Here is a 24873-nt window from a genome sequence, read left to right on the forward strand (position 1 = left end):
CCATGTTCATCTGTCTGTCCCCTTCGTGTTTGTGCGAAGTAAAACCTCCACAAAAGCTAAGTTTTGTCTCTGAGTCATTATTCATTATTTCTGTGTGCAAGAAACTGACGGGGTTACAAACTAAAATTTAATACAGTCCTTTCTAGAGAATCCAGTTTCTTCACAGGAACCCTAAATGTCTTTGCTGTGAACGCTGTCATACTTTGGAGGAATGTAAACAGTTCAACAGAAAGAAACATAAAGAAAAGGTTCAACTCTTGAGAAGCAAAGGGATTTGTTTTGGATGTCTTTGTGTGGGACACATGAGCCGTGAGTGTATCAAACGTTTGACATGTAAAATGTGTGGGCAAAACCACCCAACTGTGCTTCACATTAAACAAAAATCATCACCAAGGCCACAAGGGACCTCTAACCAACCCACTTCACCCAAAACATGTGGACATACAGGGACCGGTCAGGACCGTTGCGTATTATCCATTCTCCCTGTGAAGATAAGAAGTGTTAAAGGAAACCACACAGTTAAAACATATGCATTTCTGGATCCAGGAAGTTCTGCAACATTTTGTTCAGAACATCTAATGGAACAGTTGAGAGTTACAGGAAGAAAAACAAACTTTCTTTTAAGCACAATGGGACAGAAAACGGTGGTCACAGCCTATTCATTGACTGGTTTACAAGTTTCTGGGTTGAACAGCGACAAATTCCATGTTCTTCCAGAAGTTCTCACCCAAAGGGAAATGCCAGTAACTGTTGACAGCATGGTTACACCTGAAGAACTGGCAAAATGGCCTTATTTGTCCAAAGTTGAATTCCCACATCTATCGGCAGACGTCGGCTTGTTGATTGGAACCAACGCCCCCAAGGTATTAGAACCATGGGAGGTTATAAATAGTTGCGGAAATGGTCCGTATGCTATTAAGACGGTGCTGGGATGGGTGGTTAATGGCCCACTGACTGGTAACAGTGGTGCTTCAAAGGGGAAGTTACCCATGGCTTTTGTAAACAAAATCTCTGTATGCAAACTTGAAGAAATGTTGGTCAAACAATGTAATCAAGATTTTAATGAAAGAAACTTGAAAGAAAATGGAATGTCCAGAGAAGATCTCAAGTTTATGGAAATCATGGAGCACTCAGCAATTCTTCATGAAGGAATTTATTGTTTGAAATTGCCCTTTAAAACCAACGAAGTTTTTCTGCCTAATAACATTGCAGTGGCAAAACAAAGAATTCAAGGGCTAAAGAAGCGATTTCTAAACAATAAAAGGTTACACCAGGAGTACACAGAGTATATGAAAATGTTAATCAGTCAGAGCTACGCAGAACAAGTACCAGAGCAACAACTGTGTGCCACAAAGGGAAAGGTGTGGTATATCCCCCACCATGGAGTTCACCATCCAAGAAAAGGATCCCTTCGTGTGTTGTTCGATTGTGGAGCCACATTTCAAGGTGTATCTCTAAATGATGAACTGTTGCCTGGCCCAAATCTCACCAGTTCATTACTGGGAGTCCTGCTTCGTTTTAGAAAAGAACCAGTCGCATTTGTTGGCGACATACAATCCATGTTCCATCAAGTCAAAGTTGCGGAAGAAGATTGAGATTTTCTACGCTTTCTATGGTGGCTGGATGGGAACATCACGCAGGACCTCAAGGAGTATCGGATGACCGTACATTTGTTTGGAGCTGTGTCATCTTCTAGCTGTGCGAGCTATGCCTTGAGGAAAACTGCTGATGATAACAAGTCTGAAAGTTCAGAAGAGGTGTTCAATCAATCAAGCAAAATTTCTATGTGGATGACTATTTGAAGAGTTCTTCTACAGAAAGAGAAGCCATCAAAATGATAAAGGATCTCACTGCTCTGTGTCAGAAAGGAGGGTTCACACTGGAGAAATGGATCAGCAACAGTCGTGTTGTATTGCAGTCTCTCACAGCCAATCAGAGAGCCACTTACCTAAAGGAGTTAAATCTGGATAGAGATAAACTACCAGTGGAAAGGGTTCTGGGTTTATAATAGTGCGTGTAGACTGACTCATTTAGGTTCAAGATGGAGGTAAAGCAACAGTCTTTCACCAGACGTGGCATGCTGTCCATCACAAGCTCGGTATACGACCCATTGGGTTTCCTGGCTCCCATCACCATACTTGCTAAAATGATGCAACAAGAGCTCTGTCGCAGAGGTTGTGGATGGGATGATGAACTACCAAAGGACATCCTGCCTCAATGGAAATCATGGTTGGAAGACTTCGATCAGCTAACTGCATTCAGTGTGAAAAGGTGTTTTAAGCATGCTCAGCTACATCATTTTGCTGATGCCAGCGAAAAGGGATATGGAACTGTGACATACATCCGTATGTTGAATCATAAAAACGATGTTCAGGTTGCTTTTCTTCTCGGCAAAGCTAGAGTGACTCCACTGAAGGCTGTAACAATTCCCAGACTGGAGCTAACGGCAGCCGTTCTTGCTGCCAGAGTGGACTCAGTTTTGAAATCAGAGTTGGATTTTCTGGTAGAGGAATCAGTCTTTTGGACTGACAGCACGTCAGTGATAAAATACCTGAACAATGAGGACAAACGGTTTCAAACATTTGTGGCTAACAGAATTTCCACAATCAGAGAAACAACTGAACCCTCTCAATGGAAGCACCTCAGCTCTAAAGATAATCCAGCAGATGATGCATCAAGAGGAATGAAAGTCTCAAATTTCCTGAACAGCAGCAGGTGGCTGGAGGGTTCAGTATTTCTTTGGAGGCAGGAAGAGGATTGGCCTAAAACTGTGCTGGATGACTCAATGGATCCTGAAGATCAAGAAGTGAGACAAGAGGTGATTGTAAACCTTATCACGACTTCTGACATCTCTAGTCCAACTGACCAGCTCATTACATACTTTTCGGATTGGAGAAGACTAAAAACAGTAGTTGCCTGGGTTCTAAGACTGAAGGCAGTTTTGATGGATCGGTGCCAATTAAAGAAGCAGCTGAAGGCTACCGTGGATAAAGGCAGTCAGGAAAGCTCAAGAGGAACTGATGGGAAAGAAGTTGCATCATCAACATCAAAGTGCAGAACTCTGACACTGGATGAATTGTCTGCTGCAGAAGACGCCATAATCCGTTACTGTCAGAAACAGAAATTCGGACCAGAGATTACTTCTTTGTCATGTGGAAAAGATACAGTGAGCCGCCAAAGTTCTATATATCGATTGGACCCAGTTCTGGAAGACGGGCTTTTGAGACTTGGAGGAAGACTGAGCAGAGGAGCAATGCCAGAGGAAGCAAAGCACCCTCTGATTCTTTCTAAAGACCAGCATATTTCCAAGCTCATTCTCAAGCACACTCATCAGAACTTGGGTCATAGTGGACGAGCTCACACACTATCCAAAGTGAGAAGAAAATTTTGGATTACAAATGCCAACACCGCCATCAGGACTATCATTAGTGATTGCAGCTTTTGTAGACGCTATAATGGAAGAGCTGTGGAACAAAAAATGGCAGACCTGCCAAGAATGAGACTCCTTCCTGATCTACCACCATTTACAAACGCAGGGGTAGATTACTTTGGACCGGTGGAAGTAAGAAGAGGAAGGTCAACATGCAAACGTTATGGGGTCATATTCACCTGTATGGCAAGCAGGGCAGTACATCTGGAAGTAGCAGTCTCATTGGATACAAACGCGTGCATCAATGCCATACATCGTTTCATCAGCAGAAGAGGACAGGTTGAACATCTGACTTCAGATAATGGAACCAACTTCATCGGAGCAAATAGAGAACAAAAAGAGGCTCTCAAAGGGTTGAATCAGGATAGGATTCAAAGATCCATGGCTCAAGTTGGGATCCATTGGAATTTTTACCCACCAGCAGCTTCACACCATGGGTGGGGTGTGGGAAAGCATGATTCGCCTGGTGAGGAGAGTTCTCACTTCTGTTCTACATCAACAAAGGCTGGATGACGATGGACTTCATACAGTGTTCTGTGAAGTAGAGGCCATTCTGAATGACCGTCCTATTACTAAGCTCTCGGATGATGTAAACGATCTGGAACCTCTCACTCCAAACCACATTCTTCTCTTGAAAGGAAAACCAGCTTTGTCACCAGGCTTGTTTGAAAAACATGATCTGTACATCAAGAGGCGTTGGTACAGTACATTGCAGACCTATTCTGAAAGAGATGGACACAAGAGTACTTACCGTTGCTTCAAGAAAGACAAAAGTAGAACGAAAGAAAAAGGAGTTTAACTCCAGGAGATATCGTAGTGATCATGGACTTTTCAACTCCACGTGGATCATGGCCTCTTGGAAAAGTTCTAGAAGTTTTTCCCGACAAACGAGGACTAGTGCGCTCTGTGAAATTGCAGACTAAGACCAATGTAATTGAAAGGCCAGTCAAAAAACTTTGTTTGGTTCATGGGGTGTAAACTGGTTGTGATGTAATTTGTTTATCATGGCACTTTATGGCTCCATTCTGCTTAAGGTATGAATTATTGTGTCAGTAGTCATCAACAATTAGGGGCCGGTGTGTAGGAGCCATGAATGTGATTGTAGTTCACCTTACTGCCAGTAGGGAGATTCTGTATGTAAAGGAAGACATCACAGTGTTTGTCAGGTGTTTTGGCCCGGAAGGGCAAAGGGTTTTGACCGCAGTACCGCACGAGTGTAAGAACGCAGGCTGGTCAATGTCACACGCAAGTATGTGTATGTAAAATGACAGAAAATAAATGTCAATGTGTCGCCATAAAAAATGAGAGTGGACATTTAATGACTGGAGCAAACACATGCGCGTCAACCTCACCCTGGGTCAAAACATTCTCAGTAGCTGAGTTGTAGGCTTAGCTCCTTCACCCACAAAGTGCTTTCCAAGCTATAACTAAGAATATCCAGCATGCATTTGGAAAAACTCATTAGCTTCTAGTGGAAAATGATGAGTCATTGGAAAAGCATTCTATGAATGCTCAGAAAACTTCCTCTAAGGTTGTGGTTGTTTGGAGAAGTCCTCCTCTTCAAAGAAGTTCTCCTGACCATCTTCAAAGCCACTTTCTGCTTTTTCAAACGCTACTGTTCAACAAAAACTTGGTTTCTGCCACAAAACCAACCTTAGACACTGAAACAGAATGAATCCAATGCAGAAATGTGTTGACACCTTTAATTCAAAGCTTCAATCAGTTTGAATCTCATGAAGAACATTTCAAAAATCCACATTTGGATCAGGTGTCTTTATCAGAGCACAACTCATGTTTCCAGGACTGTGACTCACCAATAGATCCTCATTTCCTTTACACAATCTGTTTCCATCATTTGGATTTTTCATCAAAACTTGAGTTAGAAAAGAATTGTTGCCCCAAAATGTCCAGTTTGAATAGTCTACAGTTTGTTGTGTTTGGTTGCTAGGTAACAGGGTCTTTAATGTCTATGATGTCATGGTGGCTTTCAGAGTTGAACTCCTGAATATGACGGTAAACATTTGGATTGAACAAAAATGGGATTGAAGCTCATGCTAAATCCTGATCTCAATGCTGAAAAAACCTCCTCCTAGATTCTGGTTGTTTGGAGAAGTCCTCCTCTTCCAAGAATTCCTGAAAAAAGCCCTCATTTCTCCTGACCATCTTCAAAGCCACTTTCTGCTTTAGTTTAGTCCAAACTTGCTTTATGCTGACAACATTTAAAGCTTGAATCCATCTGAAGAATCCAAGGAAACAAACCAATCTAAGTCTGCATTCATGCCACTTCAGAACCAACAAAGCATGTTTCCAGGACGCTGACTTACCAATAGAACTTGGGATTTCCTTTGCAGAATCCTTCTCCGTGTGTTTTCCTTTGTTTTTCTCCCCAAAACCTAAAGCAGAGATTTTTGCTGAGCTGCAGAACAAACGTCTGACTGCTTTAACCGCCGTTGATGGTTTGTTGTGTTTCCCTCTATAGCTGCTATGGTCTTGGTATGGTTGCTAGGTAACGCTGTCTTTGATGATGATGATGTCAGAGTGGCCTCTAGAATGGACTTTTTTCTTGTTTCATGTTGATTTCTTTGACTGTTCTGTTCATAATATCAACAGTTCTCTGTCGCCCTCTGGTGGTTCATCAGAGAAGCCAAACTTCCAAAGAAAGTGAATCAATAAACATGAGCTAATTCTTGATGCAGGTTTGAAAACACAGATGGAAAACAGCATCAATACAAATATTAGTCAATGTTTCCTTGAATGGAACAATTTCAGGATTTGTTGTCAGAAAAGTTGTGAAAATCTGTCTTGTAAAGTGTGTGGTGACAGTCCACTGTGGAAAATGACTGTCTGTGGAACATTGAGATGTGCTCAGTGATTTTGGTTTAGGACACTTTGGTTTCATTTCAAACGTTGGTTTCTCCTAAATCTACAAACTCTCTCCACAAACTGTCTCCTAACTCTCAGGGATTCCTGCTGCTGGCAAAACTCACGGCTCAAGGAACCACTTCATGAATCAGTCACGCTTTGGAATGAACTTTATTGAACAACATGTCATGGTCTGGAAGAAGCCCCAGTTCCAGCTGACAGAAGTCTGGTTCTGATCCATCAGATCTCACTAGCAACAGAACCAAACCTTCACGTGTTGCAGCAACAGTTTCCATGTTTGGGAGGATCTTCTGAAGAACAGCTCAGTTCCAGATCACATCATGATGTTTGATGTTTTCTTCATTCCAGGAAATCATCTGTGTCTCCTTTGATCTGTGCTGAGTCAGCACGTTGACTTCTTTTCAACTTTAGATCCATCATTTACAATCAAGGATTCATTGATAAATATTATTTATTAACAGAAAATAAAGAGTAAATGTATTTATCATCCAGCAGTGACTGTGGTGTTTGTAAGTCTTTTATTTTGAAATTCCTCAAGGATGATCATCATGGTGGGATTTCTTGATCTGCATGAACTCATCCTGAATCCAAAAGACACTGGAGCATCAAAGAATCCAACCCATCTCTGCCAACATGAGGCTCTTACTTTGAAAAGTCTCAGACTTCCTGCAGGGAAACAGGCTTTCTGCTGCTGCACTGACAGATGTGCACGAGCTTGAAAGAGCTTCCTGACTGAGGAGCTGCAGACTTTCTCCTGCAGAGCAGCAGCTGACTTCAGCATCGTCATGGGAACACAGTCTGCTGCTGCTTCTGGAAACGTCTTCAAGGCTGTGGTGGGACTTGTTGGTCTGGAGGACAGATTCTCTGAGCAAATGCTGCTTCAGCTTCAAGCTTCAGCTCTTTTCTTCTGGCAGAGCTTAGAAGAAATGGAAACCTCCTTTGTTCTGACTGTTTGCTCCAAATCCCAGATTCAGGAATTCCTCCAAGAAGTTCAGCTCAGAGATCATCAGCAGAGAAAAGCCTGAAGTTCTGATGGAAAATGACAACAGAACATGATCAATATTATTGATCCACATGGAATCCAGAAGAAACTCTGAGGGGAAGACATGAAGACACAAGCTTCAGAGACATGAGGAGAAGTCAGAGTGGATTCATTCTGGACTTTCTTCTCACATCTTCTCTTCAGAACATCTTTGTCTTTGATCCTTCAAATCTTCTGAAATCTGATCATCCATGGATTTTTTTTGTGGGATCAGATCCAGAGTTGCTGAAAGTTCTGCTGCCCTCTGCTGGTCAAAGTGTCCAAACAGCAGAGAGGAGATTCTCTGGGATTCATTGGAGTCACATGTAGCTACCAGACTCCAGTTCTCTTGTGTGGAGTAGCAGGTTCATTCTAACAGCCACATGTCAAAAGAAAACGTGAAATGAAAATATGTTGAGTCCGAGCAGATCTGGACGCAATGTAGTTTGTCCATGTGGGGCTACTGTAGTGTGACGTCATCGTCAGTCAAAAGGACCCTGAACGGTTATTGCAGGGGGGGCTAACCAAGATGGCGGCTTGACCAGACGCTACTTTTCAACCTGTTGTGCCAAACTTTGAAAAATACTGTGGAAAGCTACTAATTAAATGCTGCTTGCACATTTCTTGCTGTTATAATAAAAAAAGGAAACAATTTTTCTCTCCAATGCCATCTCGAGAACGGAAAAGAGCCTCTAAGGAGAGCAAAGCCATGGCTAACACTAACAGCAGCGGTGCTGTTAGTGATGCAGGACACGACTATACTCTGAAGACAGATCCTGAACAAGACATGATCATCCCGGATGAAGAAGATTTTCCAGCCCTGCCTATTTCAGCTGAAGGGACCCCATGTTGAAAAGAAAACAAACAGAGATGGAGCTACTGTTCTGCGGCTGCAGGAAAGACTCCTGGAGTCTGAACGCTACTCAAGACGCTGGAATTTAAAATTATATGGAGTACCGGGAACAGTGTCCAGAGAAGATGTGAGAAGAGAAACCATCAACATTTGTCAAATGATTTTCCCGGAGGGAAAACAGAAGCTTCCAGATGTGATCGACACTGTTCACCGTTTGGGAAAGCTGAAAGAAAACGAGAGGAAGCCCAGAGGGATCATTCTCCAGTTTTCCTCCAGAACCTACAGAGATGCCGTGTGGAAAGCCGCAAAAAACAATCCCATCCTGAAGGAGCGTCATCTCCGCTTCACGGAGGACCTGAGCCCAGAGGACTGGGACACCAGAGCAGCGCTTTGGCCCTTAATACAAGCAGCAAGAAGAGAAGGGAAAATCGCCTACTATGTGGGAGCCCGAGCTTATATTAACGGTAAAGAAGTGGGTCTTCCTGAGAACTCAGACCCTCAGAAATGACTGCATCCTGAGCAGCTTCTGCTGTTAGTCTTGAGGAAAACACTCATCCTGTTCTGATCTCACGTGTTCTGCCGTTTATTTCTTTAAGCCATGTTGACAGTTAATTACATTGAGATGTTATAATAATAAGTTGGCAGCTGAAACAAGTTCTGACTGTGAGATATATTTGCTCTTTTTTTTGTATATTTTAATTTAATTCTTCAAAGTGGCGTAAAGGTTATTTAAAATATTTTTTCCCCCACTCTACGTGCAATTTGGCGCACAGATTGAAAGTAACAACACTCCTATTTACTCAGATTTATTTTTTCTCTCTTTTTTATTTTAAATCTTGTCTTTATCTTTAGGTTCTTTAAATGTCAGGGGATTAAGAAATGCCATAAAACGTAAAGCGCTGTTTCTATTCGCTAAACAATTGAAAACAGATTTTTTTTTCTTTCAAGAATCACATTCTACCAGTAATGATATAAACCTCTGGAAATCTCAATGGGGTGAAAGTTCATATCCATCACATGGTAGTCAGCATTCAGCTGGAACTCTCACAGTTAAAAATAAATTTGAGGGCGACATTCTTCTGAGCAAATGTGACAGTCAGGGTCATTATGTTTTTCTGATAATATCCACTCAAAATAAGATCTTTATTACTATTAACATATATGGTTACAACTCCAAACTTGAAAACGTTGAGCTCCTTTCTTTGATTGAAAATGTTATAATTTTTGGTCTAAACAAATTTCCTGATGCAATTATTATAATAGGAGGGGATTTTAATATAGCTCTAAATAATCAGCTGGACAAATGGCCGCCATGTGCTCCATCTTCTGATAGTCCCTTACATTCATTCATGCAGAGATAGAACCTGAAATGTCTCTGGAGAGAAAAATTCCCATCAGATTGTGTTTTTACTTGGAATAATAATGATGGATCCAAACAATCTGGCATCGATTACTGGCTGGTGTCTGATTGTCTAAGTGCAGATTATAATGAAGTAAGTATTCTTCCTTCTCCACTAACAGATCATAAAGTAATTTACATTTCTATTAAATTATCCGAAACTAGATCCCAAAATAAGAAAGCTTACTGGATGTTAAATAACTCACTGCTTAAGCTAGACATAGTACAACAAAAGGTTTCTGAATTCATCTCTTACTTTTATAATCTAGCAAAAGAAGAAAATTGTTACGGTAAAAACTGGGAACTTTTTAAATTTGAAATCACTAATTTTCTTAGAAAGTTTAGTTCAGAACTAAATAAAACTAAAAAAGCTAAAGAAAGCCAAATTATCAATGACATTATGACAATTTCAAAAAGAAATCCTGCAGAGTTATCAGATGATGATAAAATAAATTTGGCATTATTACAAAAAGAATTAGACAGTATTTATAGAACAGAGCTGAAGGAGCCTTTGGAAGGTCAAGGCTGAAATGGTTAGAAGAGGGTGAAAATAATTCCTCTTATTTTTTTCAATTGGAGAAACGTCGTGCCAAGACAAATACACTAGAGCAGTTAAACATTGAAGACCAGATTACCTCTGATCCCAAAATGATTGCAAATGATGTTAGCCTGTTCTACAGTAAACTGTATGCCTCTGAACCCAGTGAAGATCCTGATCACTTCTTAAACTATAATCTACAACAAATCCAGGCCTCTGAACAGGATCTCTGTGATTCTCCTCTTTCAGAAAATGAAGTACTTTTCTCTATTAACCACCTTAAGAAGAACAAATCTCCTGGACCAGATGGCTTAACGGGAGAATTTTATAAACAATTTAGTGATAAAATGACCCCCTTTCTAACACAGGTATTTATTGAGAGCATAGATAAAGGCTTCCTTCCTCCAACATTAAATCAAGGTGTTCTTACTCTGATACCCAAACCCAAAAAAGATGTACTTCTCATTGACAACTGGCGCCCCATATGTCTATTAAATAATGATAACAAGATTCTTGCATCTGTCTTTGCAAAAAGACTTAAATCTGTTCTAAACTCAGTTATTGCAGAGACACAATCAGGATTCATGCAAAACAGATACATCTCCAATAACATTCGTCTGGTTCTTGATATTTTAGATTACTCACACCTGATCTCTGATGACAGTTTGATACTCTTTTTAGACTTTTACAAAGCGTTTGACTCTGTTAATCATCATTTTATCTTCAGCTGTCTTCATAAATTTGGTTTTGGCCCTTTCTTCTGTAATACAGTTAAAACTCTGTATAATAATGCTAATTGTTCTGTCAAACTAAAAAATGGCACCTCCCCTGGATTCAATCTTAATAGATGAATCAGACAGGGGTGTCCTATTTCACCGTATCTTTTTCTTCTAGTTACTCAAACTTTTGCTGATTATATTACTATTCATAAATTAAAAGGCATTTCAGTTCTTAATTAATAAATTTTAATAAGTCAGCTAGCTGATGACACGACTCTTTTCTTGAGAGACAGCAGTCAAGTTTCCTGTGCTCTGAACCTTATTCAGTCTTTCCCTGATGTCTCAGGTCTACGTCTCAATCTAAACAAATGTGAACTTCTTTCTGTTAAAGATTGTGCTTTAGAATCCATCTGCAACATTCCTGTAAAAGAAAATGTAACATATTTAGGCATTATTATTTCCAAAAATAATTTAGAAAGATGCTCATTAAATTTCACTCCCCTGATTGATAAAGCCAAGAAACGTTTGAACCAATGGCTTCAGAGAGACCTGAGTCTGAGAGGAAGGATTTGACTCTCCAAAGCAGAAGGGATTTCTAGACTAACTTACTCTGCTCTGTCTCTGCACCTGGACAATCAGACTCTTAAATCTATTGATCAAATGCTGCTAAACTTCATCTGGAAAAACCGTATTCATTATTTAAAAATATCTGTATTAATAAACTCCTATGAAAAAGGAGGCCTAAATTTTCTTGATTTTACTACTTTAAATAATACTTTTAAAATAAACTGGATTAAGTCATATTTTAAAAATCCACTCTCCATTTGGAATATTTTCCCTCATCACATGTTTGCTAAAGTAGGTGGTCTCCATTTTCTTCTGCTTTGTCATTATAATATCGACAAAATCCCAGTGAAACTTTCTGCTTTTCACAGACAAACTCTTCTTTCATGGGCACTTATCTATAAACACAATTTTTCCCCTCATAAGTTTTTTTATTTGGAATAACAGATATATCCTTTACAAGAACAAATCTTTATTTTACAATAATTGGTTTGACAATAATATCCTACTGGTGGGTCAGCTCTTTAACCACAATGGTCAGTTACTTAGATATGAAGAATTTAAGCCTAAATACAACCTTGCTGTTCCTCCAAAAGAGTATGCCATTGTTTTTGATGCTGTCACTAATGAAATCTGTGAACTCTTTAAAAATACTGTACTTGATGCAAATATTTCCTTCATGTCTCTAAGTGACACCACTGTTGGAAAATCTTGTTGCATCTGTACTCGATAAAATAACAAGATCATATGTGTTTCAGCAAAATGTTGTTTCTGTTCCCTCTGCTGTTTTTTATTGGAGAAAATTTATTCCTATCTTGCCCTGGAAAAATGTTTGGACCCTGCATCAGAAATTAATAATTAATAACAAGATGAGAGACGTCTCCTTCAAACTCCTACATAGAATCTATCCCACTAATCAATACATGATCAGATATAAGAAGACTATTGACCCCAACTGTACCTTTTGTAAAGAACACCCAGAAACAATCAGTCACCTATTTTGGAACTGTAATACTACTAAAAAACTTTGGATAGATTGTGCACGTTTTATAAATTCCAAATTAGATTCACAATATCAGATGAAATTTGAACACATCACATTGGCCTTCAAAAAAAATATAAGATCAAACTTAAAATTGGCAAATAGTTTAATTATAATATTTGGTAAATTTCATATTCACAAATCAAAGTTTTCCTAATCACAACTTTTTTTCCCTGTAATAATTAAAGAATTAGAATCTTATTTATATACTGTCTCTAATAGCTTAAACAAAAAGGCCGTACATATTTATGAAAATTGTCTGTCTTTGAATATTTTCAATGCCCAGCAATCTGTTTCTGTAATTTTTCTTTTTTAATACATGTACCATCCCCTGACATTCTTGTTGTTATGACTATTGTTCCTGTCATACATACTTGTTCTATTTGTTTTGAACAATAAAGTTCAAAAAAGGGGGGGAAAAGGAATGTGACACAGTGTGATGACGTCACAACAACCTTCATAACGTTTCCTCTGCACAATTTCTTTTTTAAATTTTGATTTTCGTTTCTTTATTATCTCCTGAATAAAAAATTGTTTAAAAATATCGGAAGCTTTTTGGACCATTGAGGTTCAGTCAAGTAGTTATTTCTTTTTAAATAGAGTTTTGCACGTGACCCGGAAGTAAACAGCACGAGGCGCTAGCAGCGTTAGCAGGCTAGCAGCGTTAGCTTGTGTTGAGAGGACTGTGGGGTTTTGTTGGGACGTTTGTGAGGTTTTTGGACAGAAAGGACGATACGTGGTTCGTGTGGAACTCTCAGCATTTTCCAAAGTGTCGTAAATGAGTGAAGAAGTGTTGAACGGAAAGACAACGTGGATTGCTGTGATTGTGAGACTAGCAGATGATCGATCGGAACTGCAGTGAAGAGGACGGCGGTGTTTGTGGGAGTTGGAGCTGAAGATCGGAGCAGGAACCATGTCTTCAGAACCTCAGGAAGGTTCTGTCAGAGAACAACTTTCTGCTGCTGAAGGAACCATCGTCCAGAACGAGGAGGAGCTCTGTCGTCAGCGCAGACTGCTGGATAGCAGCTGGAACCCGCAGCTGCAGCTACACCACATGATAGGTATGTCAAACGAGAGAAGCCGTGACCTTCATGCTTTTCTATTTGGTGACCCGCTTGGCACTCAGTAGCGGTTCTACACTAACTTACTCCTTCAAGGAGTAACTTACTGAAGGAGTAACTTATTGAAGGAGTAACTTGTAAGTTAGTCCAAGTTAGACCAATCATTTTCCATTGAATTTTCCTGTTTTACTTTGTGTACAAATTGTGCTACACATATAAAATTGCCTTGTCTTACTCTCACAAGTACAATTCACCAAAAAGTTACTTAAGTAAATGTAATGTGTTACTACCCACCTCTGCGGTTATATTAATTTCAATTAGTTTCTTCTGGTCCTCCAGACTGAAGAGTCTTCAGACATTTTCTCCAAATATCACAGAGTTTATTGATGCTTGACAAAACCCAAAAGTCCTAGAAACGTATAAAAAGCTGCTTGTTGTGTTTGTGTCCCTACAGTCCTCCCCCAGCATTGGATGACTGAAGAGGAAGATCTCTGCAACCAGCAGAGGAACTTCAGAGTGGAACAGGAGGAACCAGAACCTCCACAGGTTAAAGAGAAACTGCAGGAACCAGAACCTTCACAGATTAAAGAGGAACAGGAGGAACCAGAACCTCCACAGATTAAAGAGAAACTGCAGGAACCAGAACTTTCACAGATTAAAGAGGAACAGGAGGAACCAGAACCTTCACAGATTAAAGAGGAACAGGATGAACCAAAACCTCCACAGATTAAAGAGGAACTGCAGGAACCAGAACTTCCACAGATTAAAGAGGAACCAGGGGAACTCTTGATCAGTCAGGATGAAGATCAGCTTGATCTGAAGCAGGAGATTGATACCTTCATGGAGATTCCTGAGGACGATGAGAAAAGTGAAGCAGATCTAAACAATCAGCAGAGCTTTAATGTAACTGATAGTCAGGATGAAGAAGGAAACCAACATCAAGAATCAACATTAACTACAAATGAAGAGACAGACCCACAGAACAGAGACCAGAGGAAGAGGAGGGACAGAAGTCATGTCCAAAGTGTGGACAGCTCTCACATGTCAGCAGGTCAGTGTGACTCTGATCTTCATCTCCACACTATCGGTACGTTCACTTCAACAACGGTTCTATCTTGAGCTTCAAGCTCTCCAAACATGTAGTCCATCAACAGCGTGTCCTGGAAGAGTCTCTTCTGTCCCTTCCAGTTGAAAAGACAGAAGACATTGCTGGTCAGTGCAGCCGACAACATTCTTCAAATCATATGATCTTAGTTAGTCCCTCCAGCTAACGACAAACAGGAAACCTTAACAGATCAAAGAGAAAATTGTTAGCAGATAAAAAAGTACAATCTGTTTTGTCGTCTGTGGTTCTAAGTTTGTAGTTCAGTTCTTTTCAGTTGATTTCTCTGTCAAACCCAAAATCCATCTAAACCTCTTTGATGTCTCCATGTCTCCAATTCCAGACATTCAGACAGATTCTATTTCCAAAACTACATTTCAAGCTAAAACCCAAAGACAGGGTCCTGCTCATGGATCTGCAGACGGAAAAGATTCAAACCTGAACACAATTTATATAATCCCACCCCGTTATACTGTAACCATTTTATAACATGATTTATCAATATCCGGTTCCTAGCTTTTATCAGACAGGATTAAGAATCGTAAAGTATCAATAAAGCACATGACAGAGTTGAATTACTTAATTATTATGTAAAAATAACTATTTTAGAAATTAACATGGCAAATGCAGATCAGTTATATAAAATATATGCAGATTTTGTTACTTATAAAAGTCATTGATATGATAAAAAAATACTATATCAGTAAAATAGACAAAACACTGTTTCAGAGATTTTCATAGCAAAATTTCATCAAGTATCAAAAGTTAAAAACGTGTGCAAAATTATGCTACATTAGGAAAGATTTTTGAATCAATTTATCCATTTTTGGAGCAAGTGAAGTAATATTCATTAAACGTCGATCAATTTAACCATTTTCAATAAGTGATTAATCATTTGTTTTTATTTTTTTATTTTGTATTTTTTTAATATAATAAAGTATTGCTGTAAGGGAAAAATAAAAAGGGTCCATAATCTGTCGAATGACCAAGGTTTGCATTCCTTCTTCTGCTGATTAAAAGCCGTTCTTCTTGGTTTAAACAGTTTATAGTTCTCTTCGATGCTATGTCTGCAGACATTAGATTCAGGTCCATATCCTTCTTCAGCTGATATCAGCGGCGGTGAAAGTTGAGGTCAAGTTGTCTGCAGGTCAAAACTCTCTGCCGAGAATCAGGTTACTTCAGACTTTTGGAGGAAGCGATGCATCTAGGCGTCATATTTCTTGAAATCATTTGGCTCTTTGATTTATTACTGCATGTTGTTTCAGACGACCGTGGTCAAACACTCCTCAAAGTCCTTCATGGTGTTCACCAACAGAACCTTGAACCGGTCCGGTGGACCGAGTGGTTTGACGTAAATCCTGCACCCTTTAACCGAAGCGTTCTCAATCTGCTTAGACTTCCTGAGAAGCCTGGCATGTTTGGCGATTTCAGCATTCCTTCTGGTCAAATGGTCGTTCAGATAAGCAGTAGATCCTTTCAGATTCCTCCTTTGATTCATCAGAGCTAGCTTGTGTTTTTGATTCACAAACCTGATGAGGTTTGCTGGTTTATCCGTCTCCTTTCTCCTGGGGAGCAGGTGGGAGTTCTCGATGGTGTTGAGATCCACGGAAATCCCTTTAGACGTGAGAAATGATTCTACTTGGTGTTCCAAAGACTCTCCTCCGCTCTCCGTTTCAGCACTGATAGCTACGCTAGTGCTATTAGCATTAGTAATGCTAGCTCCTGCTGCATTAAGCTTTGCCCGATTTCATTATTCGCCCGATTTCATTATTTCACTATTTCCATAAAGGGATACAGCGTAGCTTTGATATCATCAAGAATCTTTTTAAAGTCGTCGTATTTTTGGCTTTTCTTGGGGGCCATGGTCAGCTCTCTTTTTTTTTGGAGAAAATCAACTTTTTAAGTTATTTGAAGATAGTTGTATAGCCACAGAGAGCCACACGCGTCCGCGTTGTAACCCGGAACCGGAAATTTTCCGATGAATCTAGTTTAATCTATTTTCAAAACGAATCTATTTTTAATCTAACATAATAATTGCTGTGAAAAGCCTGATTTTGAGGTATTTTTTATTAAAATCTGTGACATTGTGGTGAAGAAAAAGATCTTAATACTAAAAAAGCGTCTTTTTAATGTTTCTTATCATATCAGATTTCCAACCTCTACGTTTACAGTAATCCCCCCGTATTCGCGGGGGTTACGTTCCTCACCCCCCCGCGAATAACGAAAATCTGCGAATAATTGACGCTGTTTTAAGACTCCCAGAGCCAGAGCCTCTGCAGAGTCAGAATCTTTTTCTGCCGTTTGTGTTCATTTCCAGAAGCTGGAGATGATGCAGGGCTTTTATTGGCTTTTATTAACCTTGTCAGAATGGTTCCAGCTCGAACAAAAATAGCTCAGCCTGCACATACACTCAGCCGGAGGAGAACGTTCAGCCAACGCGCACCCAGGTAGGCCCCCTCTAATCCACCAGTCAGCAGCCCACCGCTGATTGACATACGATGTGGTCCAGCAACTGGCAGAAAAGGGGGCGCCTGCCGCCCGCAGCTCTGTCCAACTCTGGGTCGTTACACTTTACAGTAGAGTACAGAGTAAATGGTTTTTCAAATTCGCGGAATGAGCGCCGTTCTGCGTCTCAAGCTTGTGACGTCACGTCATCTGCGGCCACCCGCGAATGGGCGGGGCGTGAATATTAAACCGCGAATGGGCGGGGTATTACTGTACACCAACAAGGGGAATTTTTGTTAATCTCCAACAACCAACAAAAAAAATACAAGAAGCAAACATCAAGTCTACAGTCTCTAATTTAACACATGAAAACCAGTAGGAACACCTTTCTGAGCAATCTAAAAAAATGTTGACCTCACACTTCCTAACACAACAATACATATCAGGGGTCGACAACCTGGGACACACAGAGGGGAGGGGGGGGTGACAAAAAGAAGCACTTGATCTGTCATCTGTTTGTAGTTTTAGACTTGGAAAAAAAATAATGTTTGAATTATGATTTCTTCTCAAAATGACTTTTTCCCCCAATGGGGTCATAAGGGGTCTGTTCATTCAGTGCTGTTACTTTCACCCTGCCCACCTATATAAATACTGCCACTTCTTTTCAATAAAACGTTAAAGTTTTACATGTACAATACTTTCCATGTCGATCTTTAGGAACGGGCGCTTTAAAAGATAGAAAAAGGACGTATCCCTGTGTGAAATGAAAATGTAATAATGATCCTGTGTTTTGAAACTGTTGCCGGTGAGATGACAGGCACAGAGATGTGAGCTCATCTGTGGATGAAACGTGATTGCATGATTTGGAAACCCACAAAGCGGATCTGCAAGCTGTTGCACATGTTTATGACTGCACAGCTGTTTTTTTGGTCATGTCAGTCAATTTGCATCTAATGAATGAAATGATTGAGATTGGACTCCGGTGTTTTCGGTTCATTGACGTGTCTTGCAGTTAAGAAAATGGATTCAAGTATTTCTATTTCCTTCCAGAACTAAGTAAATGAGCTATTTTCGTCCAGCCTTGGATCTCTTTTGCTGGTCATGAAGGCCAATATGGGGTGTTGTACTTTAGGGTCAAACAGGAATAATAATATTCAGGACATGCTGAGGTAACTCTTTTATGAACATACTCGTTAGGAATTAGCAGTAACTTTACATCTGAGGGCTACATGCTATGTATCCCATCGTGCATCACACATTTCCCATAAAGCCTCTTGACCAATCAACGTGTCCCTTAACCATAGTGCATTCAAATACAACAGGATAAACGTAGAGTTGGGTTCATAAATATTAGGACAGCGACTCAATGCCAGCATTTTTGGATTTGAAATGAAACGAAGACAAGACAACAAGACAAACCCCCCCCCCCCCCCCGCCTGGTCACCTCAACGATCCAGGCACGGCGCTGGATCATCTTAAACACATCTATCGTTGCATTTTCCCCAAAGTGTTTCCAGTGTGTCTAAGACTAAATCTTGTCACTCGCACGTGTTTAAAGTTCAAGCCCCGTTAGCTGTCACGTGGGACATTTATTCTCCTCAGCTGACCCGACTCCCGCGGGAGCGGTGTGCTGCCCTAACAGCCGTGCATAAACCGTTTGTGGTCGGGGGTGACACGCCGCCGCGCGCTTGACCAAAACCCTAAACCTTCCTCCGGGTCTGTGCGACCCAGAGAAAAGTTCAGCACGGATTGCGTGTATTTAGAAAATTACGAGCGAATAGATACGTTTTAAAGGAAAGTAAGGAACTGCTTAATGTGGTCCAGGGAGGGAGGGGGCTGTCAGGTTTCCAGCTTTCAAACCCTGTCATTGTCACGCCCCCCAAGAGTCATATACCCCACTGTGATTGGTTGGTCAGCTCCGCGCACGACAATGAAAAAGTGTCTTTCATACAAACTGGCGGGGCACATTAAAATTGAACTTTTTCATATTAAGGCGGGGGCCACAAAATATCATCTTGGGGGCCGCGAGTTTGATACCCCTGCTCACTCTCGCACTGGTACACTAGCCGCAGGTCGGAAGAACGAATCAATAATTCGCTTGCTCATAGCTCAGACGCACATATCAGTTTGTGATGATATTTGTCTCCGTTTCCTTCCCACAGATGTTTACGCGCGCGATTATCTCTAGGCCCCTCCCCCTACACGCATTTTAGCCACTCACAGTGGCTTTCCCTATTCTTCTCACACGCATTGGCCGCCTCACAGGCAGGCATCACGCGAGTGTGTGCTCGCGTTTCATGAGTGTGCACGAGTGTGTGTCTGCCTGCGTGCGTGTGCGCTCGCGTCTCATTGATTGATCATTGACGTGCCCCTTCCATGTTTGATGTATTAAAAATACGGAGGGTGGGGGAGGCAAATTTACTGGTCGCACATGTGCGACTGGATGTAAAATTCAATCGCACACTCTCAAATTTTGGTCGCAAAATGCGACCAATTGGTCGCAGTCTGGAGCCCTGACAAGTATTCCTTAGTTTAGTATCCACACATCGTTTTAGTTTTGTTACCTTCAGTGTGAGGCTTCGGACCGTAGTCGGAAACCGCTGTTATGATCTCCAGTCCGGTCTGGACTTAAACTGTAACAAATTTAGCGGGACACCGTTGCTTCGGAAAAGGCCTGTAGCCATTTATTTTCTTTGGTCGTATCATCTGTTACAGCACAACGTCTCCAAACACCTTGTCATGCAAACTGACACCTGCAGCAGCACAGCCCATACTTTTTTCCTCTCCCGCGCATTTTTCCCTCTCGTATGCCTGCGTCATCGCTGAGTGCCCCAAGGCAACGCCTTTTTCCGTCGCTGCGTCACCTCCCTGACGACCGCAGTCACACCATAGAAACATAGCAACAAGGGGGGGGACATGCTAAGCTGCTAACAGTATACATTTTTATAAACATATATTTGTTAAAAAAGTCAGCGAGAGAGAAGCCCGGTCCAACCTGACCCGAACGTAATGATTGTCATTTTAGTTCACGACCTGACCCGAATTTCGGGCCGGGTCGGGTTCTGACTCGGGCTTAAGATCTGAACACTTCACGCTGATTTTGCTGTTCCGGGACAGCTACAGCCCCTTGAACAACGCTAACAGATTTCACCATGCTAAACTTTTGGCGTTTGCTGGTTGGATCAACAGGCACTGATGTCATCGCCCCGCCTCCCCCTGGAAATGCTAACTGGAATTGTGTTATGCGACACTATTCGCAGTGTGGATGTGAAAATGAAAATGTAATCCCCTCTTTGCACTTTTATTTTAATTATGATACACAATAAGCGGTTTTTAAAGTATTTTGAAGTTTTTTTCTTTTAATTTGTGAGTCATATGATGTAGTTACATTTTTAAAATGAAAAAGCATGTCTGTTAATCAATTTTAATTGTCAAATTAGATATATCTAACTGAATTTTGCTACACATTTACCAGATAACTTTTTGAAAATGAAATGTCAAAAACTATTTTCTTTATCATTTTAATTAAGTGACAGAATAAGCAGTGTTGAATAAGAAAATGAAAAAGCGGTTTAGTGGATTGCTTTTTCTTTTTAATTTTGAGTCAAAAAATGCAGCTTCAATTTGGAAAATGAAAAAGCATTTCTGGTATTGTCTTTTATTTTTAATTGCTACACAAATGCTTCCATAGATAATATTGTCAGAAACATTTCAGAAATTATCCTACTGCTTTTGTCAGGAGTCACATCATCAATAAATACAAGAGAACCAGTTCCATTAGCAGCCATACATGCCCACGCCATGACACTACCACCACCATGCTTCAATGATGAGATTTTATGCTTTGGATCATGAGCAGTTCCTTTCCTTCTTATACTCTTCTCTTTCCATGACTCTGGTACATGTTGATCTTGGTCTCATCTGTCCATAGGATGTTGTTTCAGAACTGTGAACACTGTTTTAGATGTTGTTTGGCAAACTCTAGTCTGGCCTTCCTGTTTTTGAGGCTCACTAAGGTTTTACATCTTGTGGTAAACCCTCCGTTTAGGGAATTTTCTTCACCAGGAACAGAATTATTGTTGGATGGAATTAATTATTTAGTGGAAATGAAAAACTTTTTTTTTTTATCCCATGGCAGATCACGGGCTCCATAGTAATTCATTACGTTACTCCATTACTGACAAAAGTAACTAAATTAAATTAACTTGTTACTATGTAATTCATTACCCCCAACACTGTTTATTGTTAGTAGTCAAACCACGAGGAGCTGTCCAAAAGTCTATGCTAAAAAGCATAGACTATATCGTCACTTGGCAGTAGAGTCCCCCCCCACTTCCAAATAGGAAGTGGCTGCTGTCGCCAATAGACAGAATTACCATTCTTGCTGTGAAACATTTTTCTTAATATCTCCTTGCTTATCTTAGTTTTTTTCTTCATATTTGTTCTTTATTGCCAGTTACTCAAGTTATAAACTGACCAATCAGATGCCTCAGTAAAAGGTGTGGTGCCCATTGGCCCCAGACCTCAGTCCTGGAGGTGATTTCTAAATACAATAAATACAATAACTTAACAGTAACTTTATCAGCAGCATATTCCTGACATTACACAGCTGGTGTTGTGCTGAAATAAACCTCAAAGACTGTGTGAAACATTTACTATAGATGTCTGCATGTTTACTGTCAATAATGACAATAATCTAAAACATTCTATTTGTTTTCAGACTATTTTCCTATTTATAATTTCACATAAAAACAATTGGAGACATAATCAGGTTAAAAGTACATTTTCTGTCAATCCCTCCGTCCCCTTTCTAATAAATCTGTCCTATTTATTTCAGCAGGATTTAATTTGAGTATACAGTTAGATGACATTAAAGACCTGTTTATACCATTTATGAATTAATCTATCTGCAAATTAATTTCCCTAAAAAAAACCCAAAGAAAATACTATTTTTTATCAATAACTGGTTCAGACTACAAGTTATTGACTGAAAAAGCTCTCCACATAGGGGGGAGGTGTAGGGGGGGGGGGGGGGGGGGGGGCTTTATCAGCACAGTTTTATACTGTTGTGCTAAAGAAAACAAAAAACTTTTTTTTTTTTAAATTAAAAGTTTTTTAATGTGCATATACTGAATGATACTGCAATCATTTGTATTGATACTTTAGAATAAATAAAGTCACCATAACACAGAGGTGGGCACTGAGGGCCGCATTCCTGCATGTTTTCCAGCATACCCTGCTTTGGCATGTTCTAATTGGCTGGACACACCTGAACCAGGTAATCAGCCATGAGTAGGGCAAGATTATTGGCTGGACACACCTGAACCAGGTAATCAGCCATGAGTAGGGCAAGACTATCTGGAAATCATGCAGACACACCGGCCCTCGAGGCCTGGAATTGCCCACCCCTGCCATAACATATAAAGGATCTGTTCTTGTGTCCCTGCAGTCCTCCCCCAGTGTTGGATGACTGAAGAGGAAGATCTCTGCATCCAGCAGAGGAATTTCAGAGTGGAACATGAAGAACCGGAACATCCACAGATTAAAGGGGAGCAGGAGGAACCAGAACCTCCACAGATTAAAGAGGAACCAGGGGAACTTTGCATCAGTCAGGATGAAGAGCAGCCTAATCTGAAGCAGGAGACTGATACCTTGATGGAGATTCCTACTTATGAGGAAGATGAGAACAGTGAAGCAGATCCAAACAATCAGCAGAGCTTTAATGTAACTGATGGTCAGGATGAAGAAGGAAACCAACATGAAGAATCAACATCATCTACAGATGAAGAGACAGAGCCACAGAACAGAGATCAGAGGAAGAGAAGAGACAAAAGACATATCCAAAGTGTGGACAGCTCTCACATGTCAGAAAGTCAGTGTGACACAGATGTTAGAAAAAATCCCAAGAAGACTAATCTGGGTAAGAAATACAAAAAATCTCCAAAAGAAGATAAACTTTCCTCTATCAGGTCTGGTAAAAACTCAAGAATAATTCAAGATAAGCGATTTTTTTGTAAGGAATGTAATAAAAGCTTTAGTCGCAGATCTAGTCTCAAAAGACACATGAGAACTCACACAGGAGAAAGGCCCTTTTCGTGTAAAGAATGTAAGAAAAGCTTTTGTCGTATATCTCATCTCAAAACACACATGATAACTCACACAGGAGAAAAGCCTTTTTCTTGTAAAGAATGTAATAAAAGTTTTAGTCAAATATCTCATCTCAAAACACACATGAGAGCTCACACAGGAGAAAAGCCTTTTTTTTGTAAAGAATGTAAAAAAAGTTTTCGTGATGTATCTGATCTCAAAAAACACACGAGAATTCACACAGGAGAAAAGCCTTTTTTTTGTCAAGAATGTAGAAAGAGTTTTAATCAAATATCTCATCTCAAAGCACACATGAGAGCTCACACAGGAGAAAAGCCTTTTTCATGTAAAGAATGTAAAAAAAGTTTTAATCATTTATCTCATCTCAAAAGACACACGAGAGCTCATACAGGAGAAAAGCCTTTTTCTTGTAAAGAATGTAAAAAAAGTTTTCGTGATGCATCAGCTCTCAAAATACACATGAGAACTCACTCCGGAGAAAAGCCTTTTTCTTGCAAAGAATGTAAAAAAAGTTTTAGTCATGTATCTCATCTCTACACACACACGAGAACTCACACAGGAGAAAAGCCTTTTTCTTGCAAAGAATGTGATAAAAGTTTTAGTCAAATATCTCATCTCAAAAGACACATGAGAACTTGTAAGACTTTTTCTTGACAATGTAAGGATTTAGTTTAAACTCTAAATTCTAAACTTTTCCAAAAAGGGGTCAACCTCTCACCTCTGTAACACAGCAGAAGACTTTATTTTACAGGGGGAAAAGTTCTGTAGCTCAGAAAAATTAAATATTTAAAAAAAGTTTTTTTTTTAATCCTCAAAACTTCTTCAGTATTCTAATGAACTTCAAAGCAACCTGAGCTTTCATTTCATTTTCACAGAGCCACAGGCTGATGGCCTCCATACCATATTGATGAAGTAACTTCATTAGAGGGAGGCACAAGTGAGTTTTGAATGTGTAGAAATGAATTTTTCTAAAAAATAAAATAAAAAAAACTTTGGTTGTTTTGATATATAATTTACTACAGGAGGTCCTTTGTCCCAACAACAGTTAGACTATAGAATGAAACAGTTTAGGACTGTTGAAACTGCTGCTGGATTTACTTATTTAGTTATGATCTGTACTTTTATTTCCACTTTTTATTTCTATTTGAATTTTTACAGACTATATGTTCTTCTAACTGCTATATTTCTTGTTTGTCTGCTACAACTGAAATTCCCTCCGGGGATCAATAAAGTCTTGTTTCGTCTTATCCTGACTTTCTTGGACAGCTTTTTTAGGTTTTCATCTTCCCTAAGCCACAATTATCAAAAGCAAAAAAGTAAAGGATCTATACATTTCAATCTATGTGTAATGAAACTACATAAAGGAAAATGTTCACAAAATGAATTATTTTAGATGTACCTTGTTGGAAAATATTATCTGTCGCTTTGAGATTACTTTCCTTGTTGCATGTTCAAAAAAGTCGAGAAGAAGAAAACCACGGGATTCGACCGGATTAAGTTTAACAAATTTATTCCCTAACAATATTTCTAAAAACAGAGTAAAAACAGAATAAAACAGATATCCGGTTTCCCAAAATTTCAGAGCTTGCACAGCGCCAAATTACAAACGTCTTAACGTGTCAGCCTGTTGGGAACAAAGGAAAGTTCCTCCGTCCAGCTGTTTTAACATCTCGGTTTCAGCCTCCTCCTCCGTAACACAGCATGGCGT

At 39.9% G+C, this 24873-nt stretch overlaps 1 protein-coding gene across 3 annotated transcripts in view; it reads left to right on the forward strand.

The window, feature by feature from the left end:
- The window catches only part of LOC144981344 (uncharacterized), a 259542-nt gene extending 235130 nt beyond the window's left edge, over positions 1 to 24412 (forward strand). The window contains exons 1-3 of one of the 3 annotated variants that reach the window (XM_078936077.1): positions 13087 to 13510; positions 13965 to 14561; positions 22507 to 24412. In XM_078936077.1, coding sequence (XP_078792203.1) covers positions 13363 to 13510; positions 13965 to 14561; positions 22507 to 23819 — 2058 coding nt within the window. In that variant the 5' untranslated portion in view covers positions 13087 to 13362 and the 3' untranslated portion in view covers positions 23820 to 24412. Of the gene's footprint in view, positions 1 to 13086; positions 13511 to 13964; positions 14723 to 22506 lie in introns of those variants that run through there. The other 2 variants (XM_078936076.1, XM_078936085.1) reach the window with 2 other exon arrangements.
- Positions 24413 to 24873: the final 461 nt, after the last annotated feature.

The sequence above is a fragment of the Oryzias latipes genome, chromosome 2 (genome assembly GCF_053564925.1).
Source record: "Oryzias latipes strain Hd-rR chromosome 2, Olatipes_Hd-rR_3.1".
Taxonomy (NCBI): Eukaryota; Metazoa; Chordata; class Actinopteri; order Beloniformes; family Adrianichthyidae; genus Oryzias; species Oryzias latipes.